The following is a 20,003-nucleotide window of genomic DNA, read 5'->3' as shown; positions in this document are numbered from 1 at the left end:
GCATGTACCTGTAGTTCCAGCTACTCGAGAGGCTGAGGTAGAAGGATTGCCTAGGACCCAGGAGGTCCAGGCCATGATGAGCCATGATCATACCACTGCACTTCAGCCTGGGTGAGACTGAGATCACAACTCAAAAAAAAAAAAAAAAAAAAAAAATCCATATCCACAGAATAATTGCTTTTCATGTGTTCTTGCAACATAAGCATCTGAGAACTAAAGAGAGAGTAGAAATTTCTATGTAAGGAGAAAAGAGTTTGAAATCTATAAGGAAAATCATTTAGCTAAACTTAAAAAAAAAAAAAAGTCCTCTACTTGCAAGATCTACAAAAGTGTCTGTCAGTCATTCCTGGTAAAACCTAGCTGACACATTTGCAGAAATATTCTTGGCTTGATATTTATGGATTTCCATGGCTAATTTTTTCAACTAGCTCATCCTCTTTTTCCTCCAAATCCATATTCTGCCTGACATTTCCCATCACTCACAGGTGATGTGTGCCACTGTAACCTACAGGAACAAATATTCATCTCCTAAGAGCTATACTGCACAAGACTTTCATGCATATTAGGTGAAAATCAGGCTTCTGCAGGACATCAAAGTCCTTTCAGACCATGACCTTAACTGTGTTCTCACCAGCATTCAAAACTTGATTGCCTTAAATAATACTGTGTAGGCTCATAATGAAATAAAATCACTACAGGATCCCAGTCTCTCGGGCAGTCATGGATTCCACATCCCTCAGATGAAAAGTTGTGGTGCTCATCACTGAAAGGATTCTGTAGAGTTGAATAGATCCACTAGTGACAAATCTGAAACTGCTAATATTTTCCTCAGAAAAGAAAAAAAGAGCTTTAATTCCCCCAAGACATTCCAACTTGGAGGCAAAGGCAACAAGCCAGCTCAGGCTGAATGGGTCAAAATATCAAATGCCATGAGATGTCATCAAAACACTAATGGAGAAAACAGACCAACACAGTGTTTTCTTTTCTCAGCTCAAAACACATTCCTTCTTATTTTTAGGCTTTTTGAGTCAATTCACTTTTCACTGAGTCTCACTTTGTTTCTCTAACTTTCTGTCCAGATGTTTTATTTATCATCTGGTTGTTTTTGCCTAGCATGTATCTTCAAACTCAGCAAAGAAAACAGAAAGGTTCACAAGTCAAAAAATTTAAGAATCCTCTGAGATGCACTATAAAGGCAGAGAACACAGGATGTACCACATATCATCTGATTAAATGACAGCTTATGCAGGGACATTTTTTATAAGCTTCAATATATTTTAGCCAACATTTGAAAAGAATCTTAGAAGTGAGGCTGAGGGAGAGTAGTGAAAACTCCACAAACGTATGCTACTTCGAACCAATAAAAGAGAAGCTGGTTCAATCACCCAAGGAGCTAGTCACTCCCTCAACAGTAAAGACAGGATTATTCAGTAAACCTATTTCTTCATTATTTTTATTTATTTTTTTTTTAAAAGACAGGGTCTCACTATGTTGCCGAGGCTGGTCTCAAACTTCTAGGTTCCAGATATCCTTCTCTGCCTCAGCCTCCCGAGTAGCTGGGACTACAGGCACATACCATAGGGCCAGCTAAAACTTTAAAAGACCAACAAAACATAAAGGAAACCGGAAACGGATTTTCACAGAAGCAAAGGAAATAGTGAGTTATCTAAGTTATATACCTGTTTTATAACAAAGAACAAATGATGGCTAAAATTAGGATTAGGATTAGATCCTATCCTTTATGCTATTTGTGAACAAGTGTACATATAAAAACCAAAATGTCATACTATAAACTATTGAACCTTTGTAAACTAAATTATAAGATTTCTGAGACACTTTTTTCCTGTAAATTTCCAAATGCTGCTTGATTTCTATGCAAACAAACAAGCAAATCTCTAAAGTTACTGCAAAAAAAAAAAAAAAATTAAAAGACACATGCAATAAAATGGACAAAGAATCTTTCTTTTCCATTACTACAATTTGTGAGTGGGGGAGGGCAAGTAGCTAAAAAGTGAACCATAGACCAAAGCCTAAATGCACAGACAAAATAGGGAAAAGAGTCTTGTAGGTGGGATTGCATCTGGACTGCTACATCTGTGACTGTGAACTGCCATCCTCCAAACTCTGGGCCCATGCCAAGTTTGGTACTGAACTATCAATATTACTGGTTTATCTCGACTAGACCAATGAAGACAATTCACCTAATCTTCTGTATTTCCCACATTTTATTAGACTAGAAAGCAGCTAGATGGAATTTCTACCAGGGGAGGCCATTTGGCAGTGGTTCTTCCAACAGGAACCTCCTAAGATCTCCATTCTGCCCACTGCAATTAACTAGGATCTCTGACCATGCTATTGTGTCATTCAAAGTCTAACAATGATCAGTCCTATTAAACATTCAATTGCATTTCCAAAATAGTCTACACAAAAAGTTCTAGATAAATACATAAGTAAATTTAAAATGTATCTTTATAAGAATGATCAAAGACATCTTGAAATAGTTAACAGTGCTTCTAAGTGATAGGATTTGGGAACTTCATCTCCTTTCCTTCTTTCCCTCTTTTTTATTAAAAAAAGAAAAAGTTCACACCAATCTGTGTTGTATCCACTCCCAGGAAAGACTCAAATACCAAAGAAGAGCTCACTATGACACCTCTATTCCTCACTACCTCCTGTGATAATAACCACTGATTTCAGTGCAAGCATTTTCCTAACATATGATCAGTTATACAATTAAAAAACCTCATTTAAAAAGTCATGACAATGTACCAGTGAAAGAGCCTAGAAAATTTAGGCCCACGACAAGAAGCTAAAGTGATCATCAAATTTTCAGAAAACCTTTTTCTCCCATTGTGGGACTAAGTCGTTTTCAAATGCTAATCTTTCTGAAAACTGATAAAAGCAAGAACGTTCACGTAAAAGCTAAGTAAACACCAAGAGGTGGAAACATTCCTTATTCCACATGTGTAACTCAAATTAGAATTCATATATTAACACATACATACAAATACATGGTCAGATACACATATGCACCATTAGATACACATCACATCACAACACCTATTATACGTGATGGATTGTTCAGGTCATCCGAATTTGCTGAGCTTTTAAAAATATTAATGATTAATATGATATCACTGCATAGAAAATAATGTACTAAACACAACTTAGCCTTTATCTGAGGAGGTGAAATGTTATTATAGTGTAAAATATCAAATATATAGGCATGAGTGGCACTGCATTATAAAGTGCCCAGGGAGCATTCAGAACACAGTATCTGGTTACCTTACGCAAAATTTCCAGCATCCTGGCATATGGAGATGCTTAATCAATGTTGAGTTACAACCTGCATTCTGATTAATGATTTGTGGCAATCTGGGTCTTTAATTTTCAATTACGACATCATGTCTCTGTGGTTGCCACAGAAAAATTGATGGGGACAGTAACAGGAGAACGGGGCAAGAAGGCAAAGAAGAGAGGGTGGATCTACTGTGTGGATGCCTAGAGGCAGAAAGACTGCACCGATTTCTCATTGCTTTGCTGCTACTGCAGATTAAAAGAGACAATGGAAGTGACAGAAATTTGGTATGTTAAAATGCCAAATAAATGTATGCTGTTGCTATAAACAGCAGGGAAAGATACCAAATTTATCATACTTCTGGCTGATCCTCTGTTTTTGTTGTTGTTGTTTTCTGAGTCACAATCTCTCTGTCACCCAGACTGGAAGGCAGTGGTACAATCCCAGCCACTGTGGTCTCAACCAGCAGGGCTCAGGCAATCCTTCTGCCTCAGGCTCCTAAGTAGCTGGGACTATAGGCATACACCACCACACCCAGCTAATTTTTTTTTTTAATTTATTGTAGAGACAAAAGCTCACTATGTTGCCCAGGCTGGTCTCGAACTGCTAAGCTCAGGCAACCTTCTCGCCTCGGCCTCCCAAAGTGCTGGAATTACAGACATGAGCCACTAGACCTGGTCTGATCCTCAGTTGAATAGGTAACTAGATTATAACCACCTACAGATGAAGCCTCTGTCATACAGAAGATCTTTAAAACATTAGAGGGTGTGGGTAAACTAGGACCACACAAATCTTCTGATGTCTTTACAAATCACCATTTTTAGTTTTCTTAAGCTTTTACCAAATTATTTCTCGAAGTTCCATGGAATGATACAATCACTGAATTTCCCAGCTGAGGACCTCTCTGACATTACTGAGATTGAATCCTAACACTCAGAATTAGTTAGATGCTTTCTGTTTGCAGATGCAACTACCTGGCAGGCAGGTAATAAATTAGCAAGTATTCTGTCTTTAGTTAGGTCTCTCCACCCAAAACTATATTTTTAAATATAGCTCAGTGCTATTATATACATATAAAATTAGTACTTAGTATCATAAAGTATATAACAAAGTATACTAGTACTTTCTGGCACTTAAATTGTTTATTAATACTAATAGAACAGTACATAACACTAATGGAGCAGTAATCAGAGTTATATGTTCTGTTTGGTTTATTATTCCTTTATGTGTTTTACAAATATATCCTACAGTTTAGAAGAACTAACCAGAAATCTCATTTTTCTTCCCAGGCTGCTTTACCCATATTTTGAGCAAGAGGAAGTTTTGTAGTATCAGAATGTCCATCTGATAGAAATGTAGAAGGACTGCCCAGAATTAACCAGAGTGAACAAGCCACAGACTGTCTCTAAAAACATCCCATGAATAAAATTTGAAGGCTCAACAATCTAAAACTGCCTTGGGTCAACTTTAACTTTCACTTGTGAAATTTGTCATTTTTCATGCTTTTTGAAAAAGGTGAATACATAGAAGTTCTACATTTTGACCAGTTTTAGCATTTTTAAAAAATAATAAGTTTTTCCTACTCTAAGGAGTATATCTACTTCTCTGGAATAATTCCAAAGTTCCATTTAAATAGAACTTATTTTGCAAAATTTCAAATTCTTTCCTTAATTACACAATAGACTTCTGCACTAAACCTCAGTCGTATCATTTTCAAACAAAAAGTAAACCAGATGTTTAGTACTTATATGTAAAATTGAGCTCTCATTGTAAAGCCAAATTAAATTTAAAATGTATTCTGGTATGAAGCTAAGCCCCATTGAAAACAAAACCAAAAACAAAACATGCAAACAAACAAACAAACACACTATTGATTTTGTTTTGTAGCTTGTTAGTCTTAGTCATTTATCTATTTTTCCTTGCATCTAGCATAACACACATACCCTTTCCCAATCTTCATTATTTTATCAAAACTAGCATATTTATTTAGAATTTGTGAAGTTTTGAAAACACTAAAATTTCATGTCATTTAAATAGTAAAAAAAACCAAAACAAAACAAATTAGCATTAGCTATGTGCTAGGTATCATAGTAAATGCTTTACATGTATTAATTCTCACATGCAAAAAAGGTTGGTACTATTATTGTCATCACCATTACACAGATAAATTGAAGCAGAGAGAGATTAAGTAATACATAAAGGTAGAGCTTGAATTCACACTCGAGCAGGCTGACTCCAAGGTCACGGTTTTACCAAAGGGTACTATGGATCCAAAGTTATACAGAGGCTTAAAACCACTATTAGGAAAGAAAGGAAAAATCATCCCATTTGCTGGTAGGTGAAGTCAAAATTTATCTTATTTGCTGATTGGTTTTCAAACTTTAAATTTCGCATCTTTTTAAGAGAATCTAACAATGTCATTCTTATCACGGTGTGACTATAATAAGCAGTCTTTCTCTTTCTCTCTCTCACGCACACAGACAACACACCAATGCTTAAGATAACTGCTTCAATTAAGAGGATCTTGAAAGATAACCAAAGATCTCGTTCGTCTGACATCAAATTATAAGTGGACACATAATTAATGGGAGAGAAAAGATGAGCTATATCGGAAAAAAATATCCGTTTATCCAAAAATTATGAGGTCCTCATTTTGCTGTACAAAATGTCCACCCCGAATCTCATCTAGAACATTCAGCTACTGTGACAAAGCAAGAAGGCCAGGTCAAGTAAGCTTTAAACTCCTGAGAGCATGTGAAGGAGATGAGAGTGGTTAGAAAATTTGGCATCGAGGGAAATTAAAGCTTCTTCCATTCGAGTTTTTAAATTCTCTAATGTATGAGTTAAATCTATTCATCTGTTCTAAAGACTTGACAATTCCTTAATAAACAGCAGCTTATCTGATTGTATGATAAAACTGCTGGTGTCTGGATTACACAGGTGTTCCCTTTTATTACTCTGGCTATTTATGTCAACAACTAATTATTTAATCTTGAAGTCAAGGAACAACAATTTCTAGTAACACTGATTACTCACCATCCTGAAATAAGTGTTGATTTTCCTTTCATTTACAGGACCATGTCAAGACTAACTTTTACAAGTTGGCACCAATAAGAAATACTTCTAGCCGGGATCGGTGGCTCAGCCTGTAATCCTGCACCTTTGGGAGGCTGAGGTGAGTGGAATGCCTGAGCCCGCAGGTTCGAGACCCGCCTGGGCAGCGAGACCTCATCTCTACAATAAATCAAAAAATCAGCCGGGCCTGGTAGCGCATGTCTATAATTCCGGCTACTTGGAAGGCTGAGGTGGAAGGATCGCCAGAACCCAGCAGGTTGAGGCTGCAGTGGCCGGGAGTGGCCACTGCACTCCAGTCTGGGCAACAGAGTGAGATTCCAACTCAAAAAAAAAAAAAGAAAAGAAATACTTCTGTCTACAATATAGCTCATTCTAGAATTCATTAAACCAAATCTGACTCCCTTTCCATTTTCATGATAAGTAGCAGGGAGAATGTAGGGAAGATTTATATTAGCATGAGATATAATTTTAAGACGTTACTACCATCTTATTCTTGAAAAAGGGAAGAAGAATAAATTTATAGTTCTACCAAAGGAAATAAATTGTATGAGCCTAGACCATTCTGACACCAACAGGAGGAAAAAAAATTTTAAATAATGACTGCTTAACAAAAAAGCAACCATTTCCTCCTTACTCCACATTTAAATATTTAAAGGTAATGGAAAAATGAATCCATTATTCTGATTATACCTCAAAGCACCACTGCTGATCAAGGTACATGGAATTATATGTGTGGCAAAACATATTTAAGGACAAGTCTACTTATACTGCAGTACCTTTTCACATGTTTTTGTCCAGAACAAAAAGCAGTGGAGCACACTGTTTTTCTTACTACACCCTTAAAATCTCTATACCCTTGATTATATATTTCAGTCAAACAGAGTGAGAAATGAGACTAGTCACTGGATCAAAAGAACACTTCTATAAACTGCCACTTGAAGTTCAGAGACAAATCATTAACTAGTCATTGATGTAAACAGCCCAAAATCAGGGACTCAGGCTGGAAATCAACCAGGGCAGATACAACAGATTTCATTACTTTCTACCAATAGCAGACATGGAGGTAGGATTTTCCTAGCATAATCAGCATGATTGTATTTGGAATCATGTTTGGGTAAAGATTTCTGAACACTAGAACAAGTCTAAAATAGACTTTCCAGGTGTTCAAGAGGTTGAAACATTTGCCCATATGATACAATCTATTAAAATGCAAATGCAAGAAAGAAATGAAAGGAAAATATTTCCAGAACCAAGAACTTGATTTTATGATAGCGTTCCATATAACCATAGTATTTTAATAAATTTCCTCTCAAAATTTACCTTGAAACTTGTCAAGTCCTTCTTCTAGGTATTACAGAGCATCTACTTAAATGAGGGGGAAACTTCTCAAAGATTATTCCTGGTTACCAAGAATGAGAACACTCAGTGGATCATAGGTGATTTCATAGTAACATTACTTACAGGGAAAATGTTATTGCTTATGTTCTATCTCCTGTCAAGATTTCTAAAAAAAACACAGAGTATGCTGGTATCTATAAAAGGCAACACTGCAAGTCCCTGCTCCTTCTCTGAGAGACTTTCCTGAGCTGAGATGTAGCATCCAGACCTTCCCCAATGAGTCAGAAAAACAAGAGTCTGGTTGAAACCATGATAAGCCTGTTGTAAGTTTGGATATTATGATCTTAAATAAAAAATTGCTTACTTTTGTTTCTTCAACTCCTCTTATACTCCCACCAGTAGGGTTTCATTTTGAAAACAATTCCTTTTGAGGTGTCAGGAAAACAAGTTTTCAGAAATTTTATGAAATTGAGGCAAATCACTTATGTAATTGATTATGAAGAAAAATTACTGTGGAGTAATTTTTCTTTTTCTTTTTCCTTTTTTTTTTTTGAGTCAGAGTCTCACTCCGTCACCCAGACTGGAGTGCAGTGGCACACTCAAGGCCACCCCAGCCTGTTGGGTTCCGGTGATACTTCCACCTCAGTTTTCCAAGTAGCTGGAACTACAGGTGCACGCTACCACGCCTGGCTAGTTTTTTCATTTATTGTAGAGACGAGGACCCACCAAGTTGCCCAGGCTGGTCTCAAACCTGTGGGTTCAAGCAATCCCCTCACCTCAACCTCCCAAAGAACTAGGATTACAGGCTTGAGCCATCGTGCCCTGTCCACAGCAATTTTTCTATGTTCATGCATGTATTGTATATATAAGTGTACCCAGACCTCCATTTAGCAACTGTATTAATTTTAATAGGCATCTTTTCTGTATGGAATCATTGAATAAGGACACAGGATGATCTTTCGGAAATAATCTATTATCTGCAACTATGTTTGGAACAGTGGTTCGGACCACAGCTGACAATGATTAAATTACCAATAAATGCTTGATGAGTGAAAAGCCTCTCTTTACCTTTTAGAAACTTGAGGCCAAGAGAAGTGAAGTGCTGGTTTAGGGATCACAAAGTTCTGTTTCTCGCAGAACTGGGGCATCTCAACACTTCAACTCCCTGAGCAATAATAGTTTTAAAATGTCTCCTACTTGGGTTTTAAAATGGATGAATTCCTCCTCTTTATTTCTTAAGGGCAAGCAGTTTATAAGACAAAAACTATAAAGCACCAAACATTTAACCCACAGAGTGTTAAAAGTCATCTTCAATGCACAACTAGACCCCAAGGAAATTTATTAGGTGTCTGACAGTTTCATGTCCTTGATTGATAAACAACAGCAGAATCTAGTCTAGATCCATGAATCACAGCTTCCTAAGAACCAATGTATGATTTTTTTCTTCAGGCCATCAAATACCAAAAACAAAGTCCACTATAAATAATCTACTACAAGTTGTACTTTTGAAAAACAAGTGTAGGTAAGAGTTAAATTTAATATAAACACCAGCTGTGGGGCAAAAAAGCTCTAATTTTATTTTAACACTGTCAAGTCCTATTATTCTGTATGGGCATTGCTTGGAGAGACACAAATATGCTCCCCAAACCATCCTTTGTTCTGTCCAGCCAAGAAATATTTACTAGCCAGCTACAATGTGTCTAAACCTGGGTTCAGGGGATTCAGCAATAAAGTAATAGACAAGCTTCAAGAGGCCAGGGAGCATGCAGCTAACACAAGATACAGGCGATAAATGCATAATTACCTAAATTACAATGTAACTATCATTTCAATAAGTACTAGGTTTTTTGAAGCAAAAAAATTTAATAAAACTTTATCTGAAGCCGGGCTCGGTGGCTCAGCCTGTAATCCCGCGCCTTTGGGAGGCTGAGGTGATTGCCTGAGCCCGCGGGTTCGAGACCCGCCTGGGCAACTCGGCGAGACCTCATCTCTACAATAAATAAAAAATCAGCCGGGCGTGGTAGCGCGCGCCTCTAGTTCCAGCTACCTGGAAGGCTGAGGCGGAAGGATCGCCGGAGCCCAGCAGGTCGAGGCTGCGGTGGCCGGGAGCGGCCACTGCACTCCAGTCTGGGCGACAGAGTGAGACTCCAACTCAAAAAACAAAACAAAAACAAAAAAACAAAAAAAACTTTATCTGAAAACAAGCTTTATTTGGAATAAATTATCACAGACTCAATATTCTAATTTTTTTCCAGTTTCTTCATAGCAAAATAATGTTTATGATAAAGAAGATGGGGATGAAATAATTATAGAATACGAGAACATCAGCTATAAATGAAAATCAGTTTTCCCTATGGGGTCCCATGAGAGCTTCAAAACAAAATCTTTAGAGGGAAGCACTGGGTCTTACAGCAAAACAGAACACATTTTCAATCTAGCAAACCCCTACTGATTTCCACTTAGTGTCCAAAAACTGTGCTTTGTACATACTAGGCTCTCAGTAATATGCTTATTATTATTTATGTTTAAATTGGCTAATGGAATATTCCATATTAATTGGCTATTCCAGAAATACTATTCTAGTTTCTCTTCAAATGGTGCAAAAGCAAAGTACAAAATCATCAAGATGTCATCAAGATACTTGGCTTTCTTTCTGATGATTAGGTCAGGAAGACCTAGAATGTGGAACTTAGGGGGAGTGGAAGAAATTGTTGAGTGACCACATTTGAATTACTACTATCAATCACACATCCAGTAGGGTAACACCAAGTTATTGAGCACACTAATATCAGACATTGGGTTACACTACCAAGTCCTGAGTACCAAAGACTGCCTAGTTCTAAATCAGCTGAAGGCTGATACAACACAAATATCACACCAATAATGGGGCTATTAACATCAAAACCACAGATATTACACTGAAGTGGAGAACTTAATTATATCAAGAGAGAGAGAAACAGAGAGAGAGAGAGAGAGAGAGAAGAATACACATGCATCGCTTATTATACATACCATTGGAAAATAATAAAACAATTAGGTACAATGTCAGTTTTACAATTTCCTGAAATATTACATGATTGCCACATTAACAAAACACAAGCTTTCCTAATCTTATCTTTTTAGCATTCTATTGGACAACCACAAACACAGTGCTTTCTCTGTTACTAAGTTGTCAATATTTCCATGTATGACTTATTATGGAGAAAAAACATGAATCAAGTGTAATCAGAACATGCTAATAGATTAAAAATGTACACCAAAATGGTGCAATATTTACCAGTTGTAGACAAGTACTATACTAATCTCATTTATAGAGATTACTGACAAAATAACAATAGCAATCAAATATATATAACTATGCAACTATTTAAACTCGTAACAAAGGCTTTTATGATACTATTAGCAGTAAATGAACAACTCCCATAAAATATGACTTAATATCACCCCTGATAAGAGCTTAAGTACATATAACCATTGTTATGTGAAAAAACATTATTTTTAATATGTGACAACTCGACAGATTTAATTACCACACCTACTTCAAACTATTAGCTGCTTCATTCAAACCTGAAAAAAACAATATTTATGTGGCTATTGAGAATCATTATGATTGATGCAATCTTTTGTGTTATTCCCTTTACAGTCACTTGCATTTGTTATTATTAACAAGGAAAAATGAAAGGGGAAATGTGTGTTTTGTTTTGCAACAAAGCTTTTCTGATGATGACTAACTTCTTCCTTTGAACCCAAAAAGCCTCTTAAACTAACTAATGTACATATAAATATGCTCTTTACAATATGCACTAAGCAAGGAGGGGGGGGGAGCCCTTAGGCCTTAAGCCAGAATTAAAAGCAACGTAGGCAAGAGAAATACATGAAAGCTGTCGGGATAGTTGTTATTCTTACTCTCAATTTCTTACAGCTCATCTGCTCTCAGGGAAGAAAAGTCATCGTTTCTTTTAACCGTACCCACAACAGATCTCACTTGAAAGGAAACATAGCGAGGGATTTGGCATGAATGGGCATATTACCAATTTTCCAGCACCACTACTGAATATTTATGTTGGTGACAAATGATGACACTGGGGAAATATTTTAACACGAAGCCTTGCCTTGTAAATCGTCTGAATGATGCTGTGTCAAAACAACCCCTACCGTAAATCAGAGGCTTTAAGACCAGTATTTCTTGTTTCAACATGCGACCTGCTCAGCAGAATCACTTGTGTGAACAGGCACAGATTGATGTGTGCTAAGCACAGCCATCTTACCTCCTAACTTATAGAGCTATAATTTAGCAGGCCTATTATCGTCAAGGTAATTTTGACAGTGCTGAAATATTATGCTTGTTAAAAATATGCATTTAGCACTAACTCCAGTGGTCATTTGATCCGAATAAACAGGCAGGTAGGTATCCCTACAATTATGTCTCTTGTCTTTTGATGACTCTTTTTTTCCTGGCAAGGCAGTGGTATGTGGACAATGGATATTAAAAACAGTATAGCAAGACAGTCTTTCTGATAACACAAAAAGCTCACCATGTTGCTTTCAGTTCACTTCTGGCTTCTCCACAAATTATTTAGCAACTTGCAGTGGATTCTAGAGTCCCTTTCCAGGTTCGAGAAACAAAACCATTGTTCAAGCCACCACTACTCTCCTCCCCACACTCCCCATAAGATGCACATCCTAGTTCAGGACAGTTTATATTTGGGACAGCATCGACAGAGTCTCATTTCCCACTCAGTAAAGTCTGGAATCTTAATTGCGGGGGCAGCTCGAGATTTTTGACTCGAAGAGATATGAAAATACGTCTGTCTTAAAACCTACCATTCATGTTCCCTACATCCATGACCACAAACACCTTCCACCAGAAGAATAAAAGCAACAACAGAACAGATCAGTATGTTTCTTGACTACTTTTTCTAGTGTGCTAAATCTCATTTAACTTAATCTATAAAGAAAAAATAACGATATCAATTTGTGATTTTTACACTATGGAATGCACAAATGAATTTACACACATACTATATACACATTGCAGAAAAATCAGTTGTGTGAAATGAACACACTGGCTGCAACCCAATAATAGCTGTGTACCTCCCTGAGAGAATAAACAAACATATCTATCGACACCAGTGGCTCTGTTTCTTAAAGCCAAATTTACAAATTGAAAGCAAATAAACAGATATTTAGCTGGAATCCATTAGAGTCAATGTGTTGAGCCAAGTGTTATGTCACCATCACTAGGCATGAGAAAACAGGACAACTAACCACTCATCTTGTCTCCAAAACAAAGAGTGAAATTATAAGATTCTTGATAAGAATAAAGAAGCTCTGCTAATTCTAATGGCATGGGAAAAAAAACTGAAGAAGTTAACTGTGTGGTCATCTTTCCCTCTAAACTCATGGTTAAGAAGAAAATAGTAATAGATCATAAAAGCAACCATAATATACCTTTATGAATTAAAATACATCCAGTCAAGATGTCAGTGTCTGCCTATTGCAGTTACTGGTCAAGAAAGATTAATTAGAAAATATGAATGACCTTGTTTGAAATGCTAGGTATTCCAGGACAACACTGGGAATATATCTTTAATAAAGACTTCAATGTTTCAAACATAATAAACCACAAAAATGCTCTTAAAATTCCCTGTTAACACAGATCAAAATACAAAGACCCAAACTATAAAAATAGAATTTCCAAGAAAGCTTTAAAATAAAAACTAGGTTTTGCAGTGAGGCGCACTTACAATCTCTCCCCAAAATACGGCAGATCATGCTGCCCTCTTGTGCTGGATGTCAAAAGTAAAATGGATTCTGCCAGTGCAAGGAGAACAGGATTTACATTTAAAATAGAAATCATCTCTTAATTTATGAATGATTTACTGTTGACCTGGGATTTGTGTGACCCATATATTAGGATCAGACAGAACAGGGCTAAGGCAGAAGACGGGTTCGGCTAAGAAGAGGCAGACACAGCAGACAGCATCAGGACACATCTGCAAATCTGCTACTCAACTCAGGTCGTGATCACAATGTACTGGAGGTATGGGGGCTGCTGAAAAGGCGAGGCTCTTTAACAGATACATAATACCACTACCAAAATACAACAGAGGAGGAAAGAATAAAAACTAGAGATGGGTGAAAGGAAGGAGGGTAAAAAGAAGATGAGAAAAGAAAACTGGCTCTTGTCACTCTGAGGCCGTACACTGGACTGGCTCAAATTTTACCCAAATAGCTTAAGATTCATCAAGTTAATAAAAGCCTAGTAGACCATAAGGTATCGTGTTACATAGATAAACTAAGACAAGCTCTGCACAGCCATACGTGGGTTCAAAATGGAGAGTAGCTTAAAGTCTTGCACCTGTGAGAGGCGTGACCTTAGAAACCAGCTAACTTAAATAGTTAAAAGTATAGTCAGAGAAGCCTCACATATATGTATCTTCCAGGTTTAATTTGCCCTTCTCCTTAAACTCAAATAAGTGAACTTGGGACCTAAGCAGGGCACCCAGTGAGCCCCTCCACTGAGGGTCTGGCTCCCTGAGTAAGTACCAAAGTCGATGATTCACAACAGAGATGAGGAATGGGGAGGAAGCGTGACGAGGGACAGCACATCTGCAGTGGGAACAGCCCTGAATGAATGAAGAAGACGTCTCTACATTCCAGATCAGGACCACTGAGAACATTCCAGCACAAGTGGAAACTGGAAATGAATGAAGATGGAAGGGAAGTCGAGCCAGTCCTCTGGTGTGCTTCACCTGGAGCTTCTGTATTAATTACCACCCCAAGTCTAGCATACCAGAAGCTCCATAATGGCAAAACATCCTTCCTGTTCCTTAGGTTTTCTCTAAAATCTGGGAGACTGTCGGGATGTTGCCCTCATAGAAACTCTTACTGGATCTCCTGGGAGCTTGCTCTGAATTGCTAAGTATTCAGATCTGCTTCCTGGTCTCTCTCCACTGCTCAGAGAACACTCTGCAGTTCACGGGGGTGTGACATTATACTGGACACTTACATACATTTAACACACATGTTCAACCGTACTTAAAAATAGAGCATGCCTACCTTGCCACCCTACAGGGGAATTTTTATCTGTATTATATAACCATTAAAGCACATACAATCAGTGGCATACACTATGACGCATAATTCATAGCTTTGATGAATAGCTTCACCATTGCAAAAAGTGCAAAAATTGTATCCAAATGAAAATTTTAAATCTACTATTAAAATTGTTTAAAAAATTTTTAATATACTTTTTAAAACATCTACCACTACCAAAAGTAAATAATTCATGACCTCGAAACATTTTGGGCAAACTAGTAGGCCTCTCTTTGGGGGTACTTATTTGGGCTTCTATTTGGTTGAAGGGATGAAATCCTGTAAATAGATACAGGAGGGGGAGGTGAGATAAACGCTCGCAAGCTGCTCTAAGATTAGCGACCTCCAAGATTTAGACTGGGTCCCAAATCCCTGAATAATAAGTTAGTGCGAAGAGAAGCCCACAAGTCTTGGATGTGAAGAGGTTGGTTAACTGCAGTCACGAGCATTCAGAGATCCATAACAGAAATGCAGTCCCACTTAATGCTCCAAATTTTATGACTGCAATTTTCAAATCAAGTAGCAAAAAGGAACAACGCTCTAGCCCCAAGAGTGCAGAGGTCCTCAACCCCTTCCTAATGACAGCTGAAGTTGGACAGTGTGTCTGCATGGCCTCTGCAGTTCGCCGTTCCTTGTGCTTTCCACATCACCTGGAAATAAAGCTACACGAGATACTTTTCAGAACAGTCTTATTTAATCTTCACAATTGTGTGAAAAAGGAAGGGCAAGAGTTATTTCCACCCCACAGGTGAGGAGACTCAAGTTCAGAGACACCACAGTATCATTGTCGCTAACATCCATTAGGCACCGACTATGTGGCTAAGCACTATTTGAAGCTCTGGAATCTATTCACCTGCTTAATTCTCATAATATTTCTATATGGCATGAACCATATCCCCAATTTTACATATAAGAGAAACGAGGCACAGAGAAAGTAATTAACTAGCATATAAATACTAACATAACTATAACGAACTATTGCTGTTAATAACCAGTACCAGGATTGAACCCTTTCAGGCAGTTGGCTGCAGAGTTCACATTTTGAACCACAACATCTGCTTTGAAAATTTGTCTGTTTAATAGCACCTACATAGTATCTGGCCTCATCCACACACAAAGTCAATGGCCAGGCCAAACTTACACATGTGCTCCCTCAAGGATACCTCCTATTTCTATGGGGCCTGTCAATTATCACCTGTACAAACAAAGCCATTCTGGGTCTCCCCAAAAGTCTACCCAACTGACCGGGTAAGGATGCATGAAGATGACTAACTCTCCATAGAAATCCAGGTCAGGGAGGCCAGCTTCAGAAGGAAGATCCATCAAAAGCCCTCAGCACAGAGGTACCAACCACTAGGCAACTACTGGGTATACTCGGAGTGACACACTCAGTATGGCAAGTACAACGAAGCCTTGACTACACAACCAAAAGTCCACTTTTAAACTGTGATTGAAAGGGTGTTGACATTTTACCACTGACGTTTTCAGGGAAACCTCATAGTCAGGGTATGAACAAGAGCCCTGTGATTCCAGAAATGGACAGATTTCCCAATGAAAGAAAGGCATGTACAGCCTGCTTCAATATCAGAAAGCAATCCTGATAAGATTCCTCCCCCAAACGGCATAACCCAACACTATGTAAACGTACCCAATGTTTTAGCAACTACTCAGCTACATTGAAACATGTTTACATGAAGTGCAGGGTGTTTCCTATGCCTCACAACAAATGAATTCCTAAATCATTCTGCAAAGTGAACCTTCATTTATTTTTCCACACACACATAAATTGGAATAAAAGATTGTATGCTCCCTGTATTCAGATTTTCTCTGGTAGGAGAAAAATATCAGTGAGGCTTTTTGTAGAAAATGAATCAACATGCATAGTGATTTTCTTCCAAGCATCCCCTCCATTTTCAAAGGTGGAAATGTAATCAGATCCTAAATGTGTTGTTAACAAGACATATTTACTGAGAAACTTAGTATCTGACTTACCTATTGGATTTCTATCAAAGAATAATACTGGAGCTTTCAGAATTGACTCGAACATTTTGTTGTGCAAAGTTTGGGAAGAATGAACAAGGACGTAGAATACCAACAAAGATCTAGCTATGCCAAAGAGTACGGTGGCTACAGTTAAACCTAAAAAAAAGAAATATCACTCAGAGAACACAGCGCATCTCGGCATTTTCTTCAACAGTGCTAAAGCGAGTCAGGCAGTTTATGATATTACTTATTTTATTCCAAAAGGCATCTGGATTCTACAAAAGTAGAATTATTTACAAAATACATTGACAAGAATTATAATAATTTTTCTCGCACTAAATGGAAACTACCCAGAAAAAAATTAATCAGATATAGAATCCAATTTCTTTCTAGGTTTTCCTAATTCAACTGCAAGTTCTATTTAAAACTCAGAAGTGAAACAGACAATTATAAAAAGCAGTTGATCTCTTCTCCATATTCCAAAATCGTCTTATTTACATTATGCCCCATAATCTAAGACTGTGGTATGCTTTGATACCAGCATGTGATATTAACAGGGAATAGGAGAAATTATTTACCTTTTCCTTGTAGAAAATGCCCAAGTAGCTTTAAAGAATTTAAAAATACCACATTAAATTGCATGTGGAAAACCTCTTAACAGCTGAATAGCAAGAAAATACAAATTATATTTTAACATAAGATAATTAATCTACATAAGCAACTAACCCCCCATTGTTTTATATAGACACAAAGCTTTTTTAAGTGAATATAATGTAAATTATATATTTTTATTAAGACACGACTGGATAACCACTATCTACACAGAAATTAAAAGAGCTTTCCCAATATCTCTTTACTCACAATGCTAAATACAATGGGAATAACTTCTATAATACATATTTCCCCTTCAAACGACACATCACTGTTATTTAACCTCACATCATTGTTATTTAACCTCTGAGAGCGGTTAAATTCCTAAATTCCATCAATGGGCATTATTATCTTTATAGCCCCCCACCCTACATGAACGTGTAATAGAGCTGACTTCCTTTTTCCTTCAGTTTTCACACAGTTCACCAATTCGAAGGTAAACAGCCACTGAATTTAGATTTCTTAGTAAGTGATCAACAAAATAAATACCAAATTTCAGTGAGTGGGTTCTTACAAAGATAACTCACTCTATCTCTGAGGAAAGCTTGTATGAGCATATCCTGGGGAAATATTTAAAATTTTAGATGAGGATTTCCTTTAAACAGTGTGTAATGCTACATATATTCTAAGCACTCTTGTGAAAACAGAGCGCAGTGTTAATATTAGTCTGGCAAGCCAGATGTTAAATTAATCACACAGTTGGGGACGCGATAACATTGTGATCTCAAGGTAAGGAATAGAAGGCGTCCTAATTCCCAGACACTGGATTTTTCCCTGCTCAGCTTCCCTCTTAAGTAATTAGTGAAGCCCGAGAGATGAGCAGTGTGGTGAAGGGAGCTTTGCATACCTGTGAGGGAATAATGCTTTTATTTTGGGGGCCTTGCTGCCAGAGGATTTCATCCAAGTTCAATAAAAGCCGGGGTTTATTTAGACAGAATTGGAACAATCCGAACCACAGGGTGGGGATCCGTTTCTAATCCCCTTGCCCATCCATATAATGATATAAGATTTAGCTAAAGCAACCTATTAGAATAGACAATAGCCACATATTTCCAGTGGCTGATTTTCTGAATGCTCAATCCTGGTTTAACTTTCAAAATCCAGTACAGAGCAAATTAAGAGTCTTCATTCAACCTCTTTCTTCTAGTAGATTTTAAAAATAATTATTCTAATTAATTCACAGAGTAAATGCGACTGAGACTCCTAATCTGTTAAGACATTACTGAATTACTCCTGGAAGCCCTAGTTCCTCACACAGGCTCATTGTAAGTACCTCAGCCTTGCATATAATAGACCAAATGATTAAACTTTACCTGAATAAATTCCTAAGTACCAGTTAAGATCTAGCTTCTCAGTTACATTCCCTCCTCCATTTACAGTGGCATTCAGCATACTTTGTTTGTTTGCCCTATGGAACAGGGGAGAAAAAAATATTAAGCTACAGATGGAATTTAGATAAACACACACAGAAATGAACCTCAATCTGGGAGAAATGTTTTTATGCTGGAAAATGATTCCTAGCTCACACAGTCCTGTGTATATCCACCTCACAAAAATTCAGTTCCAATCATGGTTTTCAGTTCTTAGTACTGTCTGTGAACAGACGTGGGTAGAGACCACTATGGGTTTCACTCCACCAGCAAGAACTTCAGGTAAACTAAGTGAGGATTAGAAGAGAAGGCATGACCGACGCTACCTCTCCCCCAGCTCCATGGAAAAGCAAATCTTCATACTGATTTTGGAGTACTTCACACATGAGACCAGAAATAACTCACCAGTACGAAAGCCACCAATCCTGAAGAACATATGCGACCTAGAGGAGGGGATAGCAACAACAGCAACAACAAAATCAAACACTGGCATGACTCACCAACTCAAAACTCTTCACCACTAAGATGAGTAATCGGAAGAAAGGTTTCTAGAACTGAGATGGGTCTTCCCGCTCGGGTGTGTGCCAAGCCCAACCTCCCAGCTAACAACAGGTCAAGAAAAGGTATATTACATTTTACAATCTTTAAAAGATACCCTTTTTTTCTAGAAGCCTTTTGTAATGTACATGCAAGACCACTAAGCATCCTTCATTTTGTTCTCCACAGATAGTACATTTCAATGCAAAGCCCCAGTCAACTGCAAAATGCAGTCATAATATTAATGGCATAAATATGGGGACTGTGAATATTAACCTGAAGGCACAAAACAAATATTATTTACCTGAGCTGCAAGGTTTATGAGAATAAGGAAAATGATGACAGTCCAATGAGCACCAGCTGTGAAGTAATTCCTGTAGGCCTTAAAACCAACTTTTCCTTCAGAACGGCTCTCCTCTGGTGCCATTACCAGTGTATTCTCAATCTACAAAAGAAACAAGACAGTAGGAGTTAAGATAGCAGACAAAAACATTTCAAAAGACATTGTGCTTCATTGATAAAGCTAGGAAAAAAACAGCCACGTCTCATATGCTGCTGGCAGAAGTCCAAAGTGGTACATCTCCTGTGGAAAAGGGTGTGGAAATCTCTAGGCAAACCATACTGCATTTACCCATGGATCCAGCCACCCCACT

At 37.6% G+C, this 20,003-nt stretch overlaps 1 protein-coding gene across 1 annotated transcript in view; it reads right to left on the bottom strand.

Annotated features, from left to right (window-relative positions):
- Positions 1-20,003, bottom strand: part of ABCC4 (ATP binding cassette subfamily C member 4) — a gene marked incomplete at its 3' end in the record, with an annotated part of 131,320 nt that overhangs the window by 30,079 nt on the left and 81,238 nt on the right. Inside the window, exons 16-19 of the mRNA XM_021705970.1 lie at positions 19,655-19,795; positions 19,219-19,256; positions 18,757-18,851; positions 16,802-16,948 (exon numbers count right to left, since the gene is read on the bottom strand). Of these exons, the coding sequence (XP_021561645.1) occupies positions 16,802-16,948; positions 18,757-18,851; positions 19,219-19,256; positions 19,655-19,795 (421 nt within the window). The remainder of the gene's footprint in view (positions 1-16,801; positions 16,949-18,756; positions 18,852-19,218; positions 19,257-19,654; positions 19,796-20,003) is intronic.

The sequence above is a fragment of the Carlito syrichta genome, unplaced genomic scaffold (genome assembly GCF_000164805.1).
Source record: "Carlito syrichta isolate Samal-C Ts95f unplaced genomic scaffold, Tarsius_syrichta-2.0.1 Scaffold314864, whole genome shotgun sequence".
In the NCBI taxonomy this organism is placed as follows: domain Eukaryota; kingdom Metazoa; phylum Chordata; class Mammalia; order Primates; family Tarsiidae; genus Carlito; species Carlito syrichta.
This window is presented reverse-complemented; position numbering and strand designations above follow the sequence as displayed.